Consider the following 21,794-nt stretch of genomic DNA (forward strand, 5'->3'; position numbering starts at 1 on the left):
TGATCAGCTTGTAAATTATTATATTTGTTCACATTTGTTCTATATGGAATAGAATTTCAAAGCATGAATCCGTATTCACTACTTTAATAATTGGCATACATGCTAAGCCTCACATTTTCTGTAATGCATTTCAGAATCTCATTATTTATTTTCAGTATCTGGGCACTGGCAAGTCTAGTGTTTATTTTCCATCTTTATTTGCCCTTGACGACAAGCTGCTGATGAGTCATCTTCTTGAACTGTTGTAGTTTTCCCACTGAATTGGCAGTTCCAGGATTTAGATTGTGTATATACTGTATTCCTAAATAGGTGTGATGTGCAGTTTGGAAGGCAATCTTCAGGTGGTGATAAACATGTTGCCCTTCTTGACTTCTTGATGGTAAAGGTTGTAGGTTTGGGATTTGTTCTTCAAGAATGGCTGGAACTTGTAGATATAACACACTGCAGCCTCTGCAAGGTGGTGAAATAGAAACATAGAAACATAGAAAATAGGTGCAGGAGTAGGCCATTCGGCCCTTCGAGCCTGCACCGCCATTTATTATGATCATGGCTGATCATCCAACTCAGAACACTGCCCCAGCCTTCCCTCCATACCCCCTGACCCCCGTAGCCACAAGGGCCATATCTAACTCCCTCTTAAATATAGCCAATGAACTGGCCTCAATTGTTTCCTGTGGCAGAGAATTCCACAGATTCACCACTCTCTGTGTGAAGAAGTTTTTCCTAATCTCAGTCCTAAAAGGCTTCCCCTCTATCCTCAAACTGTGACCCCTCGTTCTGGACTTCCCCAACATCGGGAACAATCTTCCTGCATCTAGCCTGCCCAATCCCTTTAGGATCTTATACATTTCAATCAGATCCCCCCTCAATCTTCTAAATTCCAATGAGTACAAACCCAGTTCATCCTTTCTTTCTTCATATGAAAGTCCTGCCATCCCAGGAATCAATCTGGTGAACCTTCTCTGTACTCCCTCTATGGCAAGGATGTCTTTCCTCAGATTATTGTTGGAGTGTCACTCAAAGAGCAGTTTTGACCTGAATGGCATCATGTTTCTTTACTGATTACTCATCCAGGCTAGTGGAGTATTCTGTTAGCCTCTCGACTTGTGAGTCATAGATAGGAGAATATTGGGGTATCATGATGTGAAACACACTGCAGGATACTCAGCCTTGACCTCAGCCATGGTATTTATGTGATGGTGTAGTTTAGTTCCTAGTCAATGGTAACTCCAAAGATACTGATGGTGTGACTCGGCAATTGTAATGACATTGAATGTAAAAAATAATTGGTTAGATTCTCCCTTGTTTGAGGTATTTGTTGTCTGGCTTTCTTGTGGTGTAATTGCCCCTTGTCAGCTCACGTCTGAGTATTCTGCAGGTGATGCTGCATGTAGCCTGAATAGTTTCAAATGGGTGACTGCCAAAATGGTTCAAAAAACTTTGCCAGAGAGATGCATGGATTTGTAATTTGTCCATTGCCAATTATAAAAAGTAAGTAATACTTTTGAATGAGTTGATTACTGTTTTACAATAAAAATATGGCTGTAACAGAGCTTTGACCGGTAACCAATCTGAACATTGGAAGTTTGGCAAGGAGGGAATTTCAATCAGGTCCACTGCCTGGGGGAAAAAGGCAGGAGTTGCAGGGGATGGGAACCAGATTGCCAGAACAGTTAGTGGAGAGGTTGTGGAGGTAGATGATGTTAAGACCTCAGACAAAGTAAGGAATCAAAAGGTTGATCCGTGGCTAACAAAGAGAAGTCAAAGTCAACATAAAAGCCAGAGAGAGGGCACATAATAGCACAAAAATTAGTGGGAAGTTTGAGGATTGGGAAGCTTTTAAAATCCAACAGAAGGCAACTAAACTGTCATTAAGAGGGTAAAGATGGAATACAAAAGTAAGCTGGCGAATAATATTAAAGAGGATACCAAAAGTTTCTTCAGATACATAAAATGTAAAAGAGAAGTGAGATTGGATATTGGACCACTGAAAAACGATGCTGGAGAGGTAATAATGGGGGACAATGAAATAGCAGACGAACTGAATAAGTATTTTGCACCAATCTTCTCTGTGGAAGACTCTAGCAGTATGGTGGAAGCTCCAGGTGTCAGGGAGCATGAAGTACATGAAGTTACCATAATTAGAGAGGAGTTCTTGGGAAAATGAAAGGTCTGAAGGTAGATAAGTCACCTAGACCAGATGCTATACACCCCAGAGTTCTGAAAGAGGTGGCTGAAAAGATTGTGGAGGCATTAAAATCACTAGATTCTGGAAGTGTTCCAGAAGACTGGAAAATTACAAATGTCACTTCACTCTTCAAGAGAGGAGAGAGGCAGAAGAAAGGAAACTGTAGGCCAGTTAGTGGTTGGGAACATGTTGGAGTCGATTATCAAGGATGAGGTCTCATTGTACTTGGAGACACATGATGAAGTAGGACAGAGTCAGCATGGTTTCCTCAAGCGAAAATCTTGCCCATCTAATCTGTTGGAATTCTTTGAAGAAATAGCAGGATAGAAAAGGGAGGGTTGATGTTGTGTACTTGGATTTCTAGAAGGCCTTTGACAAGGTGCCACCCATGGGGCTGCTTAACAAGCTACGAGCCCATGCTATTACAGGAAGGATTCTAGCATGGATAAAGCAGCGGCTGATTGGCAGGAGGCAAAGAGCAGGAAACATCAGTGAGGATTTGGTCAATTTGCAACTGAAGGCATTCCTCCAAATGGTGAAGGTGTCAAATATAGAGAACAACAAAAGTCCAATATTAGAAGTGTATAGATCTATCAGAAGAATTGTATGACTGAAGGTGAGATTGCAGGTAGGGAGCGTGAGACTTGAAAAGATCAATATGATTTATTTAAAACTTGAGCATTACATAATACCAGATCTGAAATGGTTTGTTCCTGAATGTCTATTCTCCACACCTTATCCATTTACAATTCAATTTAAAATCTTAGCTGCAAGTATTTATGTGCAGACCTCAAGTGAATTAATCAGATCGTGTGCATTGCCTAGAGACAGCAGATTTCATTTGGAAGTCTTCTCAGTTTGCAAAGCTGACAGTTAAATCTGTCAGTGCTTTAAGGTTTTTTAGTACTTGTGTTTGTGAAATTTAGAAGTTTTTAAAAATGGTTCAAGATTGAATACTTAAAACTAATTTAATAGCTATTGATTTAAAACAAACACACTAAATGATTTAAAAACTTTTGGAAATAATTAAACCAAACATATTTAAGACTATCTACCTTTTTTCCTTGTAGCTTTACCATTACCATTCAAGTGAATGTAGTCACAAATCTGCAACAAAATTGTTGGGAATTCCAGTAAGCATCTGCCACATTTTTGGTCTTGATGTTGAACTCAGTGATAGAATGTAACTGGCAAATTGCGGGTGGGACATTTAAATTACTAGACATAAGGGTGAACATTTTTCACAACCATAATATGTCTTTACATGCTTTGTTCAGTGTTATTTGTACTGGTGATGGTGGAAACGTGAATGGATGAATTAAAATCAGGATTTTCCAGTCTGCTGAGTAGAAATTGCTAGACATGACAATATCATTTGTAGATTTTCTCTCATATCTTTAGCTGCTATTTTGGCACAGCACATTTAAAGCAGTGCTTGAAGCTGTACTGTATGTCCTGTGTCATCAGTTTTAACACTAGCTCCTTTTCATTTCACTTATTTGTAAATGATCACTCTGTAAGTGCCAAATATCATATAGCAATTGTAAATACTCTTCAAAGTCCGAAGTAAGTCTATTATCAAAGTACATATACAACCACGAGATACGTTTTCTTGTGGGCATACACAATATATCCAAGAGACACTGTAGAATCAATGGAAGACCACACCCTACAGGACAGGCAAACAACCAATGTGCAAAAGACACCAAACTGAATACAAAAGAAAAGTAAATAAATTAGCAATAATTAGCGAGAACATGAGATAAAGAGTCATAGAGTCATAGTCATAGAAAAGTCACAGAACCAGGCCCTTGGGCCCATCTAGTCTGTGCTAAACTATTTAAACTGCCTACTCCCATCAACCTGCACAGGGACCACAGCCATCCATGTACCTATCCAAACTTCTTTTAAATATTGAAATTGAGTTCACATGTACCAGTTGTTCTGACACCTCGTTCCACACTCTCATGACCCTCTGAATGAAGTTTCCCCTTGTCTTCTCCTTAAATGTTTCATATTCACCCTTAGCCCATGACCTCCAGTTGTAGCTCCACCCAGCTTCAGTGGGAAAAGCCTGTTTGCACCGACCTTCTCTATACCTCTCATAATTTTGTATACCTCTATCAAATCTCCTCTTAATCATCTACATGCCAAGGAATAAAGTCCTAACTGATTCAATCTTTCCCTATAACTTGAGTCCTCCAAAGCTGTCAACATCCCTGTAATTTCCACTTGTGCAGGTTACCCCTGCTTCAGAAGAGGATCTGATGATAAAAAGCTGAAATTTTGCACCTTAGTCTCTCATTCATCTATTCTATCTTTCTATTTCTGTCCTGTCTAGCACATGATGCCTGGATAATCCAGAGATTACTAACTAACAATTTGCAAATATGCTACTTTTAGGTCCTGTTAAGTGGAACACACCAAGTCGTTCTGTCCTTGAAAGTCAGTCTATAGGTGTGGGAACAGTTCAGTGATGGGAGGAGTGAAGTTACCCCCTCTGGTTAAGTAGCCTGAAAGTTGAGGGCTAATAATTGTTCCTAAATCTTGTGGTGTGTGTTCTGAGGCTCCTGTACCACCCTCCATTTTTTTTTACGTGTGCCTGCGTGCATGCGAGTCTAAGTGTGTGCCTGTTGCGTGCGCGTCTGCGTGTCTGTGCGTGCGTCCGTAATGATGTCTTTTTTTTTCATGGCTTTTACAAGGCGCGGAGCGAGGGAGAGAGACTGTGTGGTGCGCCACTCCTCACACAGACATTTTTGCAGCATTTTCCCTTTATTTTATGAGGACGAGTTGCGATCTCGGCACTCAACCCGGCACGGATGGAAAGCGTACTTGGGAGTGGACCCGACTAGTTTCGAACCTGGAAACCTCCACTCCCCGGTCCAGCGCCGATGTCATTGCGCCACCAGCCGGCCCCTGTACCACCTTCCTGATGGCGGCAGTGAGAAGAGAGCATGGCCAGAGTGGTGGGCATTCGTGATGATGGATGCTGCTTTCCTGCAACAGCACTCCGTGTAGATGGCTTAACCCTTGATGGACTGGGCCATGTCTACTACTTTTGTAGGATTTTCTATTCAAGAGCATTAGTGTTTCCATACCAGGCCATGATACAACCAGTCAATATACTCGACACCACGCATCGATATAAGTTTGTTAAAGTTTTAGATGTCAAGTGGGATTTTTGCAAACTTCTTAAAAAAAAAATGTAGTGACACTGCAGTTCTTTTTTTTTTGTAATGTCAATTGCGTGCTGGGGCCAGGACGAAATGATAAATTGAAGGAATTTGAAGTTGCTGACCCTCTTCACCTCTGATCTCCCGGTAAGGACTGGCTCATGGATCTCCAGTTTGCTCCTCCTGAAGTCAATAATCCTTGGTTTTGCTGTCATTGAGTGAGAAGTTGTTGTTATGGCACCCCTCAGCCAAATTCTCAAACTTGCTCCTACATGCCTGTTCATCACCAGCTTTGATTCACCCTACAACAGTGGTGTCATCAGAAGACTTAAATATGGCACTGGGGCTGTGCTTAGCCACTGAGTCATAAATACAAAACAAGTAGAGCAGGGAGCTATGCACACTGCCTTGTGGTGCATCTGTGCTGATGGAGATTGTATTTGCCAATTCAAGGTGACTGTTATATGCAAGTGAGGAAATTGAGGTTGCAATCACGCAGGAATTGAAGCCAATGTCTTGAAGCTTATTAATTAGTTTTGAGGGGATGATAGTATTGAAAGTTAAGCTGTAGTCAATAAAGAGCGTCCTGATGTATGGATCTTTGCTGAACAGTTGTTCCAAGTTTGTGTAAAGAACCAATGAAATGGCACCTGCAGTGGATCTGTTGTGCCAGTAGGCAAATTGGAGTGGATCCAAGTCACTTCTCAGGCAGGATTTAATATGTTTCATCACCAACCTCTCAAAGCATTTCATCACGGTGGAGGTAAGTATGACTGGACGATAGTCATTGAGACAGGTTACCATCTCCTTCTTAGGCATCGACATAATTAAAAACCTGCTTGAAGCAGATGGGTACCTCAGACTGCTGAAGCAAGAGGTTAAAGATATCGATGAACACTCTAGCCAATTCTTCAGCACAGGTCTTCAGTACTTGGACAGGTACCCCATCTGGGCTGGATGCTCTCGGTGGGTACAACCTCCAGAAGGATGCTCTTACGTCAACCTCAGAGACTGAAATCGCAGTGTCATTGGGGGCTGTGAGAGTTTGTGAAGGTTCCTCCATGTTTGGACAGGCAAAGCGAGTATAAACGCATTGAGTTCATCTGGGGGCGAGGCACTTGGATAACTTTGTAGGAACTGATAGAATTCAAGCCCTGCCACAGTTGTAAAGCATACTACAGTGATTCAAGTTTGGTCCAGAATTGCCACTTTGCATATGAGATGGCTTTCTGGAGATCACACCTGGGCCTTTTCTTACTTGGTGCCAGACCTGAATGCCACTGATCTGGCCCTAAGTATTTGCGGATCTCATGGTTCATCTAGGGGTTCTGGTTGGGGAAGACTGAATGATTTTGAGGGTACACACTCACCTATGACTGTTTTTATAAAGTCGAGCAGGTTGCATGAGCTAGTCAAATATTTTACTGGACTATTTTTGCTCTAAATGAAATCTGCATATCTGCAAATCTGGTTTTCTGTTCTTTTTTTTTACAGCCGTCAAGCAGTGGTAAAGCAGCTGAGCTGCTAGCCAAAGACAAGGGTACAGTTCCAGGCTTTATTGGATTTGGAGCCACCCAGAATGAATTGGCTTATGTCCCTGCAGTCCAAGGCTTCGAAGAAGTGGACAGCTTGGTGGATGCTGACTTCCGAATGATTCTGCGCAAAATGTCAAAGAGGGATGCAACCACTAAATTAAAAGTATGTTTTATTGTTGCATTTTGCTTATTTTCTGTAGCAGTTGTTGGTGTGTGTCACATTATAAACTCACTCAGTGAAGTATTGTGAGTGAAGAGATACATTTACTATTTCTGGCATTTCTTTATGCATTTCATTTTTATTCAGTTTGGATGGATGCATATTTGTCTTAATTTTGCTTAAAATTAAGATTTGCAGTTCTATTTTTGGAGGTTTACAAATGTGTTGCTTCAGCAAATGAAAGTACCAAAATGTGTACCAAATTCTGTCACAGACTGAGCAAATTTGTGCAATGATTAAAGTTCAATAATCAATAATAATGAAGTTCAATAATTACATATAATGTCAGAGAAATATATACAATACTAGACCGTTGGGGCACCCTTTGAGAGAAGGGTAGTGCAGTCTGATGTGACCAGAATGAACATTAAATTTTCCTGAATGCTATTGGTATCACTTTGCTTTGGAAATTGAAGAAGAAAACCTCAGTTTATTAAATAAGAATGACGCGTAGCAAGGCAAATATAGCCCCTCCTCGTTTAACGAAGGACACTTTTGATGGTATCATTTCTGGTTGATCTGCCACCCTTGTGCATCTTCTTGTCATTCTGGAGACGTTCGGTCCTTTCATACGCTGGCTCTTCATCTCTTCTGCTGTTTATTCGTTGTCTCTGATCTTGGAGACGTGCTTTTCTCTGCTCCTTTGTCTCTTCCTCTCTCCTCCTTCTGTGCCTGTTTTTGTCATTCTGGAGACGTGCAGTCTTTCATCCCCTTGTCTCTTCATCTCTTCTGTTGTTTGTTGTTTGTCTCTGATCCTGGAGACGTGCATTTCTCAGCTCCTTTCTCTCTTCGTCTCTCCTCCTTCTGTGCCAGTTGTTGTCATTTTGGAGACGTGCATGCCTCTCCTCCTCTTGTTTCTTCTTCTCTCATCTTTTTTGTCCTGACTCTTTGATCCTGGAGTCCTGCGGCCCTGGCCTCATCTGATTCTTGTTCTCTTCCTCTCCTTGCTGCTTCCCGACGACGTTTGGTGTCATCTCTTGACCATAATGTCCCCCTTCTCTTTCCATATGGCATAATTAGGCTGACCATATTTTTTTTCACCCTAATGCTGGATAGAAGCTGTACACTAAATCCTCCAAGATGCTGATTATTCTTGATGATGTGGTTGGCGCTCTCCTAAATGGACATGATATAGTCACCGCTGTCCTTTGACTGCAGCAAAGGATTTGATGGGTGTTTGGAAGTACATCATTACAATAAGATTTAATTATCTCTTATTGATGGGTCTCAGTTTAATCTGTCCCAATCCTGCACATGTTGATGGTGATCAGCAGAATGTGACTGCTCGAAATACAGCTGCCCTGTCCTTTTGCTCCGGTTGGCGTCGCTGCTGTGAGCATCGTGAGTCGCTTCTGAGGTTGGCCATGTGCATGCGTCGTGGTGTCACGTCGCGGTTTCCATCATGGCTGACATTGGCTCTCGGGTGAAAGCGGGGCTGTTGATTTTGGCAAGTGAGCAATTTTATATGAACATATAACCCTGAACTTTGCCTGCATTCTGTGTTAGTGCATTTTAAGTCGATTTATCCAAAAATAGTGCCGCTGTAAAGCACCGTTGGCGCTAATTGGAGGTCACAAACAGACAAACAGGCAAGCAGAGCATGAGAGTTTTAGTAGTATATAGATACATCCTGAAATTTCTTTTTCTTCACAAACATCCATGAAAACAGAGGAGTGCCCGAAATAATGAATGACAGTTAAACATTAGAACCCCAAAGCCCTCCTCCCCAGCTCCCCCCCCACACAGAGCAGCAGCAAAGCAATGATTCCCCCTCCCACCACCAGCACCAAAAAAAATGCATCGCGCCCTCCACCAAACACTCATGTGTGCAGCAAAGCATCAATAAAGACATAGACTTGCAGTACCCGAAAGACTAGTCGTTCACCCGGTAATTCAACACACCACAGGCTCTCTCTCTCTCTCTCTCTCTCTCCCTAATAAGGGAAAAATTAAACAGTCTTTTGGCTTTCAGGATCTTTTTGGCTTGGTCTGTTTACAATGCATGGGATTTGGAGATCTGGAAATAATGGATACAGAAGAAACTGGAGCAAAAATACAAATATCTGGAGGAACTCAGTGGGTTAGGCAGCACATGTCCTGATGCAGGGTCTTGACCCCAAATGGCGATTATCTCTCTACCTCCACAGATGCAACCTGACCCACTGAGTTCCTCCAGTAGTTTGCTTTTTGCTCTGAATTATAGGCAATCATTGGCTGCGATTTTGTGGAAGCTTTTAACCATGTAAAAGAGCCCTGAAAGGCAGCTTTTTCATGTAGAGGGTGTTGAGTATATGGAGTGAGCTACCAGAGAAGTGGTTGAAACAGATCCAGTAGTATAATTTAAGAAGCATTTGGGGTACGTGCAGAGGTAGGGCTTAGAATGAATGATGTGAGCCAAATGCAGGAAACTGGGACAAGATGTGTGAGCACAGTGGTTGGCGTGGACTCAGTGGCTGCTGTATGACTCTCTAGTACTTGTCCTTCAGTCCACAATCTACAAGTAGTGGGACTGGAAACTCTGAATGTTACTGTAAATTCAAGTTCTTTTTCAGTATCTGCAAGATTATCTTTTATTTAGTTGCATGTTGGTACCATTAATGCGGTATTAACATTGCTGTTTTAAATTGATTTCTAATGCCTCAGTATAGAGAGATTATTTGGATAATTGGAAATTAATCTTTCTTTTTCAAGTTGTTTTGGAGTATTATTTGCCTGATATTTAAAAATTTATGCCACATAGTGAACAGAGTTAGTTTTAAATATTAAAATTTAAAATCATATTTGAAGGGGCATATATTGCATTGAGAGTTCTTCTTTGAGATACCCATATTTGTCAGTGTTCTTTCTGACGTGTTGAAAGTTTGATTTTTGTTTTCAATAGTCTTGTATACTCATTGACTTCTTAATTGTTTCCTATAAGGCTTTACAAGAGTTTGCCACAATGTGCAAAGAGAAGGATCCTGAAAGTGTAAAAGGAGTTCTTCCTTATTGGTCAAGGATTTATTGCAAATTTTCCTTGGTAAGTTTCCATGACTTCCTTCTTCCCTTCTAACTATTGAACAGAATTTTGACTAAGTGAAACTTTCAATAAGTGAACTTTGCTAATTAGACATTGGCCTTCATAGTTATGAGGAAGTAGGCAGCTTATAGTAATGCAAGGAAATTCACCAGAGGTAACCATGTGCAGGCAACACTACACATTATATATTTTTTTTCTTCTTCTATTTCCTACCTAACATTCTGGCAAATGGGAGAGGCTGCTTATGTGTCTGATGGGACATCCAGTGACTGGATGTTATGCTGCAACCCTGAAGAACAGTTCCCAAACTTAAGGGGAATGCAGGGATTGAGGGATTGGGACAGGTGGTGGGAGGAGGCAGTGGGTAAAAAGTAAGAGATTAAGGGTTGTTTGAGGGAGAGAGGCAGAGAAAACAATTGCAGCTAACAAAATTGAAGGTAAAGATTTCCTTTAGGGCAATTGGTTCTACCTGTTATCTTCTCATCACCTCCCTCTTGCCTCTTCATATTGGCTGATTTTTCTCTTATCTTCTCAGTTCTGATGCAGCGGTCAGAACCTAAAATGTTGACTATCCCTTTGCCTCCTTGGTGCTCCACTGGCTCGCTGAGTTCTTCCTTTAGTCTAAACCTACTTACTTTCCAACTGACCATGTTTTCCATGATAGTGGGACTAAGATAAAATAAATGCATCTCACAGGAAAATTGTGACCTATTCATTTACTCATCTAATGTAATTACTATTTGTTTAAGAAAAACAAGGGCATGCAATGTCCTGATGAAGGGTCTCGGCCCGAAATGTCGACTGTACCTCTTCCTATAGATGCTGCCTGGCCTGCTGCATTCACCAGCATTTTTTGTGTGCGTGGCATGCAGGGTGGTGACATTTTACCTGCAGCTCCTCTTAAACTGAGCTACTATCTTTGTGTCATTCTGTTGTTCTGTATTTATCATTGTATTCATTTTTACCTCGTATACTGTTTACTTTGTGAGCTTCATGAGGGTCATGGAATTTCATTGCACCCTGGTTCTATATGACACTAAACTAATAAACAAATCTGAATTGATTAAAACAAATCTTTAACTATATAGATTTGTCCCGTCTTAATGAGGGGTCTCAGCTCAAAACATCAGTTGTTTATTCCTTTTCATAGATGCTGCCTGACCTGTTGAGTTCCTCCAGTGTTTTGTGTCTGTTACTCTGGATTTCCAGCATCTGCAGAATCTCTCTTGTTTTTAAATATTCATGCTCTTCATGTAATGAATAAGTGTTTGTTAATGCAAAAGGCACACAAGTTGCCTGTTACTTATTAGTTATCAACAACTCATTGAGTAAATAAAAAATGTAACTTAGGAGACAAGAGACTGAAGATGCAGTTGTGATTTACCTTGGTAATAATATTTCTGTTTGTTTTTAATTTCTATTTTGCCCTCTCCTCTCAGGAGTATGACCGCAGAGTTCGAGAAGCAATTCAACAGGCATTTGAGTCACTCATTCTTCAGGTGAAGCGAAATTTAGCACCTTATTTGAAGAGTATTATGGGACATTGGCTTATTGCTCAGTGTGATACCTATGGTCCAGCAGCCTCCGCAGCAAAAGTGGCATTTCAAGTCGCTTTTCCTCCAAATAAACAATCAGAGGCCGTGGCTTTTTGTAAAGAGGAAATTATGAGTGTAAGTTTTAAAAAAAAACACTTCTAATGCATACCACATAGGATTTAAACAAATTTTCTGTTTTTGAGAGTTTGTGGCTTCTATCATGACTCGTAATCATTGTACTTTGTGTAATGGTTTTTCTGTGCATTAAGGTTAAATACTTCACACCACAGGGCAATGGTATAATTTAATCCACTTAATGTTTCAATTTCATGATTAAGGTTTCCTTGCTTTATTGGGTTGTTAATTCTTGTGCGAAGTAAATTTAAGGATTGAAAATTTGAATCGTTGTGGTGTAAGCATACAATTTGATCCCAAATTATGAACCTAACAGCAGAACAATCAAAATAATTGGTAACCAACAAAATGGGCAACATAGGCCCTTTTTTATAATGCAAGAAACGGCCTGCCCAAATTTAAACCCCCATAAGCGGCAACATGATTCCAATTAGATAATCTACTAGTCTTGTCATTCTTGGGATACTGTATATACCAGTTCTCTGTGAATAAAGCCCTGCTGCTCATTGACAATATGTCATTAGATCTCTTTAACTTCTCATGCAAAAGAAAAGACTTCTATCAGTACAGCAGTCTTAGCATTGTGCTGAGGTGCCACCCAGGAGTTTAGTGCTCAAATCTTTCGAGTATGATTTGATCATGATTGCCCATGTCATATGGCACAGCACGTAATGAATAAAATACAAATGTCAGCGGTCCAGCCTTTCCCCAGAACAAAAAAACACCCATTTCGGCCATTGGTCTCATCAACCTTTGCTCAGATTCAGCTTCATTTATTTTTCACGTGTACATCGAAAAATACAGTGAAATATGTTGTTTGCTTTAACAACCAACACAACTTGCTGGGGGAAGCCTACAAGTGGTACCACACATTCACTCACCAACATAGCATGCCCACAATATTCCACAGAACAGTACAAGCAACAACAATGGAAACACAACAACAGCAAAACAAGCCCTTTTCACTGTTCAGCACGCATGCACGTATACTTCTTCGGTTGTCCTTGGAAATCCAATGACGACGTCTACTCCTTTAATGGTGAGATCTTTGATGACTATACAATCCTATCCTGGACCCACAAGCTCTATTGTAGGTGGGATATGTATATGTGGTAGTGGTGGCAACCATGGCTGCATTTCTCCTGGCTCTCTTCTGTTTTGTGGTTGTGCTTTCCATCTCCAGAATACGAATCCTGTCCCTACACAGCTGTCGCCAAGTGCTACGGTCAGCAGCAACATCCTCCAGGTCCTCGGGTCCGATCTCGCACTTCACCCGATCCTTATAGCGCTTCTTCGGCCCTCCAGCTGAGCGTCGACCATGCTGTAGCTGGCCGTATAACACTCTGTGGGGTAGCTGACATGGGGGCATCCTTATCACGTGCCCCAGCCCCTGCAGCTGACGCTGGGTGATCATGGCCTCAATACTCCTGCAGTTGGTCTTTACAAGTATTTCAATGTGAGGCACTCGCTCACGTCAGGTAATTCCCAGGATGCGCTGGAGGCAGCTTATGTGGAAGTGCTCCAAGATGTGACGGCTGTAGGTTACCCAAATAAAGGCATCCGTTAGTCTTGCGAGACCATGGGTCTGCTCCTGGAAAGTCTTCACTCTCCAGGGTGCAGGCCTGGCCAAGGTTTTATGGAAGACCAGCAGTTGCCCACGCTGCAAGTCTCCCCTCTCCATGGCACCAATGTTGCATTAGGACCCATACAGCTTGGCACCATTGTCGTCGCAGAGCAATTAAGTGTTTGCCTTATTGCCTTGTTGCCAAGGCACATGTTGCCTTGGCTGGGGCTCGAACTCACGACCTTCAGGTTGCTAGTCCAATGCCTTAACCACTTGGCCACGTGCCCACACAGGTTACCCAAGCTTCACAGCTATGAAGGAGGGTGGTGACGCAGACCGCTTGGTATACGGTGACCTTTGTGGAGGGACGAAGGCTCCCGTTCTGAAAGACTCTACGTCGAAGTCTCCCAAATGCAGCTGATGCCTGTTTATTGCGGCTCTGGATGTCGTTGTCAATGCTGCTATCCTCAGAGAGAATGCTCCTCAGCCATTTGAAAGATGGCACTATTGGCAGCTTTTCATCACCAACAGTGAAGGCAGGTCGAGTGGGTGGGACACTGGTACTCCAATGGCAAACCACTTCTGTCTTGGTGGTATTGACAGTCAGCCCCATCCTGCTGTACGCTCTCACCGCCACAGCAGGGACAGTCTGAAGATCCTCCGGAGTATGGGCCACAAGAGCACAGTTGTCTGCATACTGCAGCTCCAGGACCCACTCTCTATGGAGTTTGATGGTTGTATGGAGCCTCCTGATGTCAAAGACGTTGCCATCTAATCTGACATCCACTGCCACACCGCTGCTGTCTTCAATCTCGGTGTGGAGAAGCTTGGTAGCACACAAGAGGAAGATGTTAAAAAGCATTGGTGCTAGCACACACCCCTGCCTCACCCCTGTGCGTACAAGGAAGGGCTCGGACTCTTGTCTCCTATGGTCACCCGAGCAATCAACCCATCATGGAACTAGCGGAGGATGTTAACAAATTTATTGGGACAGCCAAACCAAAGGGGGATATCCCATAAGAGCTCTCTTTGCACAGTGTCAAGTGCTTTAGAGAGGTTGACAAAGGTCATAAACAGGTCCTGATATTGCTCCCAGCACTTCTGCTGAAGCTGCCGGGCTGTGAAGAATTTGTCGATCTACACACACGCACACGGTTGGGGGTGGGATTGGTGTTCACCAGACCTCGTCCTTGCTGGTCTTCGTTCACAGAGCTTGCCAGCCCAATATCCACCCATGGGTGTCCTTGTAAGGGAAATAAAATTACTATGTGGACACACAAGTATGTTTTAACTGGTGGGTTGATTCCTGTTTTTTCAAAGGGCTGAAACTATCTTACCTTGTTCCAGCCAATCCTGATTCATTCCACGCTCACCTGATAGGTAACTTCCTTGCTTAATTACAAGTGTCCCCCACTTTTGGAACATTCGCTTTACGACACCTCGCTGTTATGAAAGACCTACATTAGTTACCTGTTTTTGCTAACTGAGGGTGTTTTCACCATTACAAAAAAAGGCAGCACGCACCCCGAGCAGCTAAGCTCCTCCCTCGGAACTGCATTCTAGCTGGCATTGCTTAAACACGTGTCTGTGAGCATCTGTGCATTCTGTCGATTTATTTTCAGCATCTGTTAGCAAGATGAGTTCTAAGGTATCGGAAAAGCCTAAAAGAGCTCATAAGGATGTTACACTTAGCCTAAAACTAGACATAATTAAGCATTTCGATCGTGGTGAACGAAGTAAGGACAAAGTGAGTTTGGCTTATGGAAGTTGACAACGATGATGTTGAAGAGGTTTTGGCATCCCATGACCAAGAACTGATAAATGAAAAGCTGATGCAATTGGAAGAGGAAAGGATAATAATCAAAATCGAATGCAGTAGCAAATGTACCGAAAGTGAAGTCGTCCAGGAACTGAACATGAAGCAACTGCGTGAGATTTTCGCTGCAATGTTTGCAGAAAAGTACAACTTTAATTTTGAAAGGGTACTAGGTTTAGGGCATATTTGCAGGGTGGTTTGAGTGCTTACAAAGAACTGTATGATAGAAAAATGTGCGATGCTAAGCAGTCAAGCATACTGTTGTTTTTCAAGCCTTCCACATCAGCCACAGCAGACGACGAACCTCGACCTTCGACATCGAGGCAGGCAGACATAGAAGAAGATGACCTGCCTGCCCTGATGGAAACAGACGACGATGAGATGACACCCCAGTGTCCCACTACCCCAACCCCCGGGCCGCAGACCGATAACTGGCTGCGAAGAATGCAGCAGTGCAGCAGTAATTGCATCGCCTCTGATCAGGACTGACATTTATGTGCCAGGCGGCACCTAATTAATTAGCTTGTTTATTACGGCTTCTTTCTTAAAGGTGTGCTGGGTGCATCCCGGCAACCGCTGCATGCTTCGCAGCAATGTATCAGTCCGCGGCCTGGAGGTTGGGGTCCACTGCACCACCCCAACCTCCGATGACTCAGCCTAACACACCATCATCAGTGTGCTCGGCGCTGTCTTCCCGATTCCGGTCAGTGGTACTACACTGTACATACATTATTTCTACTTTATATAGGGTGTGTATTTTTATGTGTTATTTGGTATGATTTGGCAGCTTCATAGCTTAAAGGTTACTGGAGAGAGTGTTTCTGCCGAGAGCACCTACGTGAGATTTTTGCTACGGTGGACAGTTCGGCAATGATTGTAGAAAAGTATTTCTACTTTATATAGGCTGTGTATTTATCATATCATTCCTGCTTTTACTATATGCTACTGTTATTTTAGGTTTTATGTGTTATTTGGCATGATTTGGTAGGTCAGTTTTTGGGTCTGCGAACGCTCACAAATTTTTCCCATATAAATAAATGGTAATTGCTTCTTTGCTTTACAACATTCCGGCTTACGAACTGTTTCATAGGAATGCTCTACCTTCAGATGGCAGGGGAAACCTGTATTTAGTGATATTTTTTCTCCTCATTCATATACAACTTGGTTTCCAAGCCTTTTTTGTAAGATTGGAACAATTTCATTGTTGAAATCCTTTATCAAGCTTCATATTGTAGGATTTTTTTGGTAATTATAGTTGTATTTCCCTGTTTTACAGACTCTGTATGATAACATCACGAAGGAGACTCCTGAGACTCTCAGTGACCCACAGTAGGTTGTTTGTTTTTGGAGACTTTTAAATTTTGCAATAGTCAATTAAAGGTGTATTTCTTTAGGAATAGACAAATTATTCAAATTTGTTATTGTGTTAAGTAATTTGTACGTAAATGCTATTTTATACTTGCTAATATTCAATTTATATAAAAGCCAAAACAGTTCACTATTGCTGTTCAACTTTAGGAGTGTTCCAGAAGAAGAAAGGGAAGCCAAATATTTCAGAGTTGTTACCAGTTCACTCTTGGCTTTGAAGAAGCTATTTGACCTTCTGCCTGAAAATGAGAATATGGTTCTGAAGGACAGACTAATAAAAACTTTATCGCAGTCAAAGTTTTGGAAATACTGCAAGCATAAAAATCCACAGGTTTGATTAATATACTCAGAAATATAGAAAAAAATATGATTGTTAGTGGGTTAAGTTGGTATTGATCTTTTATATGAGAAAGTGTGGGCTCTTTTGCAGTGTAAGAGTCCTTAACTCACCATGAGCACTGGAGCAGTTCCTGGATGTAGATTACCAAGGGCAATAAGGATTAGCATTTTTCCACAGCCTTATCAGCAATGCCTATATCCTAAAAACTAAAAAAAATAGAATAAACAAAATTAAAAAGTTCTTGACACCACAACTCCTGACACAGTTTAGAACAACACTGCAAGTTGTAGGGCCTATTCCTATGCTGTACGGTTCCGTGTTGTATAAGCAAATCATGAATAATCTACTTGGAATTCAAAAGCAGAGGTCTTCCTTAACTAATTGTATTGAACTTCTCTGAAGGGGTAATACAGAGTAGGCAGTTGTACAATGCTGTTAAGTGTATTTTTTCTAGATTTTCAAAAGGTCATCAAAAAGTTAAACTATAATAGATTAACAAATAAAATCAGAAAATATGAAGTGAGGGAGAAATGATGAATGTTTCTACTAGCTTTAAGTCAGGAAGCAGAGAGTGGGAGTAAATGACAGCTATTCACAGTGAAAATAGGTGGGTTGCAGTATTCCACTAGGATCAGCACAGGGATCATTGATATCCACAATTTCCACTCATAATTTGAGTTTGAAGTTGTGAAAACAATTTCTAAATTTGCAAATGATAATACATGGTGAGTTGGGGTGGTGTTTGTAGGTGTGATATGGCTAATTGGTAGTGAGGAATCTTTAGTAGATTATAGAAAGACATTACAAAATTTACAGAATGTGCAAATAATAAGCAGGTGAGGTAAATGTGAATTAGTATGGTATAGTTTGGTAGGAGTAGTGAGGTCACAATGGATATTTGGATAGTTGTATCTACATGGATAGCAGGACAAAAGAGCACTGAAGTACAGTTACATTATTTTCTAGTTATGGCATGGGTCATAGAGTCTATACATAGAGCAAACCGAGCTCCAGGGTTTGTTTATGGAGGGAAAGGTTTGGAAAGTAAAGCACTTATGCTAGATCTTATGCATGTATCAAACCGTGGTTTGCCACAACTTGTATACAGCTCAGCTTGTCATTTCTTTTGGCAAAGGAGGCAATGGAGAGGGTGTATTTTAAAAAAAGAGAAGAAAGAAAAAAAATGCCAGAAGTGCAAAGGATTACTTAACAGGACAGGAGAAATGAGTAACCGGAATCTCTTTTCATTATAATAGTTGACCTATTTGAGGTCTTTTTAAGAATGAAAGATTTTGATAGCATGGGGAAAAGATGTTTTTGCTGATGGTGATAGTATGGAAATCAGTCTTCCTGAAGCAGGCAAACTAATGATACACAAGAATTTGCTTTTTTTAAAAAGCTCCATTTACATTGGTGTAACTTGAAGACTTCAAATTAATATTGTTGAATACTTGATCCTTGGTTTAATTCAATTGTTTTATGATCTGTATAAATATTAATATTTTATATTAACAGTGCAAAACCAAGTTTCTGCTGCTTTCTTTAATTTGCTAGATCCGATCAGCTTTCTTCGAACTGATTATTGGTTTTTGCCAACATTTCCCTGAGCTGTTGAAATCTGAAGCTGCAAAAGTCAGTCCAGCTGTGCTGCTGAGCATAGATGATATGGATCCAGTGGTATGCCCTTCTGTCTGGGCAGCAGCACTTCATGTGCTCAGCTGCATTGAGGTAAAGTGAAAAGATGGACAGTTTGGATGCAAAGTTGATTTTTGTATTTAATACAAAAATAGAGAAGAAATCATGGTGAATGTATTGCTTTGCTGAAGTTATAAGTTCTTTTTTATAAATAATTTGATCTTGGTTAATTCATCTAATTATGGACAAACAATATTCCTAAGCTTTGACAGTGAAGTTTCCCAGGTCTTCTGTTCCTGAATAATGCTGTGACCAGCTGATATTACTTGCTTATGGATAGCAAATGACAATAGTATCGTAATCGACCTGTAATCTCTCATTGGACCTGCAGGCTGCTGGCATTCTATAAACATTTAACAAGGTACCAAGCACCTTCCCTAATCCTCACCTATTCCTAGTTCCAAACTCAATTTTCTCCACTTTTTCTCCCATTTCCACTTCTTTGTGTCCAAATAACTCACCACCTGTTCCCTCATTCATTACTTTATTACCCATATTCCCAGCTACCATTTGGCTTGGAAAATGGGATACCTTTAGAGTGACTTTTCAAACAGTATAGTACAGGAACAGGTCCTTTGGCCCACAATGTCTGCCAACTACATTGCCAATTTGAACTAATCCCACCTGTCTGCACATTGTGTATACCCCTCTATTCCCTGCCTGTTCATTTGCTTGTCTGAATACCTCTTAAAAGTTACTTGCACCATTTCTTGCACATTCTGTAAATTGTAGGCAACTACCATTCTTGGTGAATCAAAAAATAAAACGTTTCTTATAAATCCCATTTAAACTTTCCCCCTCTCACCTTAATGCTATACCCTTTCGTATTTAACATTTCTTTCCTGGGAGAAAGATTCCGACTGCCTACACTATTTTCATAATTTAATAAATTTTGATCAGGTCACTATTCAAAGTACAAGTTCAAAGAAAATTTATTATCAATGATTTATTATCAATGTGTATATACTATATATGACACCATGTACAACCCTGAGATTAATTTTCTTGTGGACAATCACAATAAATAATATCAATGACAGTCCACACCCAACAGGATGGACAAACAACCAACGTGTAAAAGACAAGAAGCTAGTCCTCCAGTGCTCCAATGAAAACAACCCAAATTTGTCTGACCTCTCTTTACACTCTAATCCAGGCGACATCCTGGTGAACTTCTTGTGCATCCTGTGCGAACCCTCCATACTTAGACATTTATATTCAATACCCAAACCCAATGAAGTCAAGTCTGTTGAATGCCATCATTACCATCCTATCAACTTGAATTGCCACTTTCAGAGAGCTATGGACTTGCGTGCCTGTATGTTAATGCTTTTAAGGGCACTGCAATTAACTATATACTTTACTCTTGTATTATACCTTCCAAAATGCAACAGCTCACTCTTGCCTGGATTAAATTTCATCTGCCAATGCTCTGCTGATATTTCTAACTAATCTAGTTTTCTAATGAACCTTCCTAGTTTCTACCATTTTTTGTGTGTGTGCAAACTTGCTAATCAACTCAGCTATATTTTTGTCCAATTCCTTCACTTATGTAACAAGCAGCACAGCATAATCCTTTTGAAATAGGACATCTGGTTCAGTGGTGCAGCAACAAGTAAGTTCTTCATTGCCCCTCTGCATGCATGTGCTTGTTCATATGACAATAGACTCAGTTTTGACCACTTGTAACTTCCTCCCAGACAGAATAATGTGCCTCCATCAGCACTCTCTGTCTTGTATGGCCAAGCAATTTTGAATCCAATCTATTAAATCTCCAGATATCCCATGAGGGACCTTGTTGAAAGGTCTACTGAAGTCTATGTATACAACATTCACTGTCATCAATCATCTTCATCACTTCTTTGAAAAGTTCAATCGTTCGTAATATGTGACCTCTCATGCACCAAGTCATCTGTCTAACACTTGCTTAAGGACTGACATCAGTTTTATCTTTGTTCCTGACAGCTAATTTGAAATAAATTTAACAGGTTACCACCTCAGAAGTAAAATCTGTAGTCTTACTTCATAGTTCGTAATTTGCCAGCTGCTAGTATTTCAGGATTATTTTGAGAAGAGCTGCTATGGTGCGCCATTTGATGTCTTGCCACTGTGCAGGCAATACTACAGGAATCCAGAATGCTTTGGGTAACAAGGTAGTCCCTCAGAATCCACAGAAAAGGAACTTTGGAAACAATGACCCTGGGCAGTAAGGTTGATGCAGTAGGATTCAGATCAGTGAAAATTGCAGGGAATCTGCAGCAAGTTTCTATGAAGAATGTTGGAAAAGGCCTATATAATGATTCTCTTCTGTTTCACATATTGCAGGTAATTTGGAATTATCATTTATTTGGAGTGCAGGAGGGGAAAACCAGGAACACAGTTCTTGTCCTTGATTTAAACAATAGAAATAATGTGAGATGATGTATGCATTTTTAAAAGCCATCAAATTTAAAATCCTGTACATGAACTAATACTGACATAGTCCTTTTCAGCCTTGGAGTGATTTTTTTTTTTAACTGCCTGTGTTTTTAATGTTTCTATTAGGATTGTTGGACCCATGTAAATGCAAAAAAAGGAGTTTTACCAAAATTATGGACGGTACTTAAAGAAGGTGGTCGTGGCCTTGCTACTGTGATCTATCCAAATCTTTTACCATTTTTTAGCAAATTACCAGACGAAATAATTGTACCAAAGATGGAATTTTTTACCACTTTCTTCAGCACCTGTGCTAAGGGGTATGTTTTTTTTTATTATTCCAACACTCTATTGTGATGCAGCTGCTTAGTTTGAGGCTTTTCTTTGTAAACTATGTTATAATTAAAACTGTAAGGCCTGGAATACATATACATGGAAAAGACGATTATATAGATGAAGAATGAGGACAATTTTCTTGTTGAAATATCAGATGTAGATTCCTCAATCTAATAAATGTGTTAAAAGCAACATAATAAGTATTTTTTTGTGTCGGACAAGTGAGAAAATTACAGGATTACAGATGAAAAACAACATGGTTGCTCTTTCAGAGAGCAAGCACAGAAGTGGCAGAGCAAATAGCATCCTTTGCTCTAAGTTTCAGTCAACACACATAAAAATTGCTGGTGAACGCAGCAGGCCAGACAGCATCTACAGGAAGAGGTACAGTTGACGTTTCGGGCCAAGACCCTTCGTCAGGACTAACTGAAAGAAGGGATAGTAAGAGATTTGAA

General features: G+C 40.8%; 1 protein-coding gene across 2 annotated transcripts in view; it reads left to right on the plus strand.

The window, feature by feature from the left end:
- ltn1 (listerin E3 ubiquitin protein ligase 1) overlaps positions 1–21,794 on the plus strand; it is a 123,630-nt gene that overhangs the window by 2,538 nt on the left and 99,298 nt on the right. Inside the window, exons 2-8 of one of the 2 annotated variants that reach the window (XM_072260606.1) lie at positions 6,856–7,059; positions 10,037–10,135; positions 11,575–11,805; positions 16,462–16,514; positions 16,704–16,884; positions 18,448–18,621; positions 21,133–21,323. In XM_072260606.1, coding sequence (XP_072116707.1) covers positions 6,856–7,059; positions 10,037–10,135; positions 11,575–11,805; positions 16,462–16,514; positions 16,704–16,884; positions 18,448–18,621; positions 21,133–21,323 — 1,133 coding nt within the window. The remainder of the gene's footprint in view (positions 1–6,855; positions 7,060–10,036; positions 10,136–11,574; positions 11,806–16,461; positions 16,515–16,703; positions 16,885–18,447; positions 18,622–21,132; positions 21,324–21,794) is intronic. The other variant, XM_072260607.1, reaches the window with a different exon arrangement.

The sequence above is a fragment of the Mobula birostris genome, chromosome 6, assembly GCF_030028105.1.
Source record: "Mobula birostris isolate sMobBir1 chromosome 6, sMobBir1.hap1, whole genome shotgun sequence".
Lineage (NCBI taxonomy): Eukaryota > Metazoa > Chordata > Chondrichthyes > Myliobatiformes > Myliobatidae > Mobula > Mobula birostris.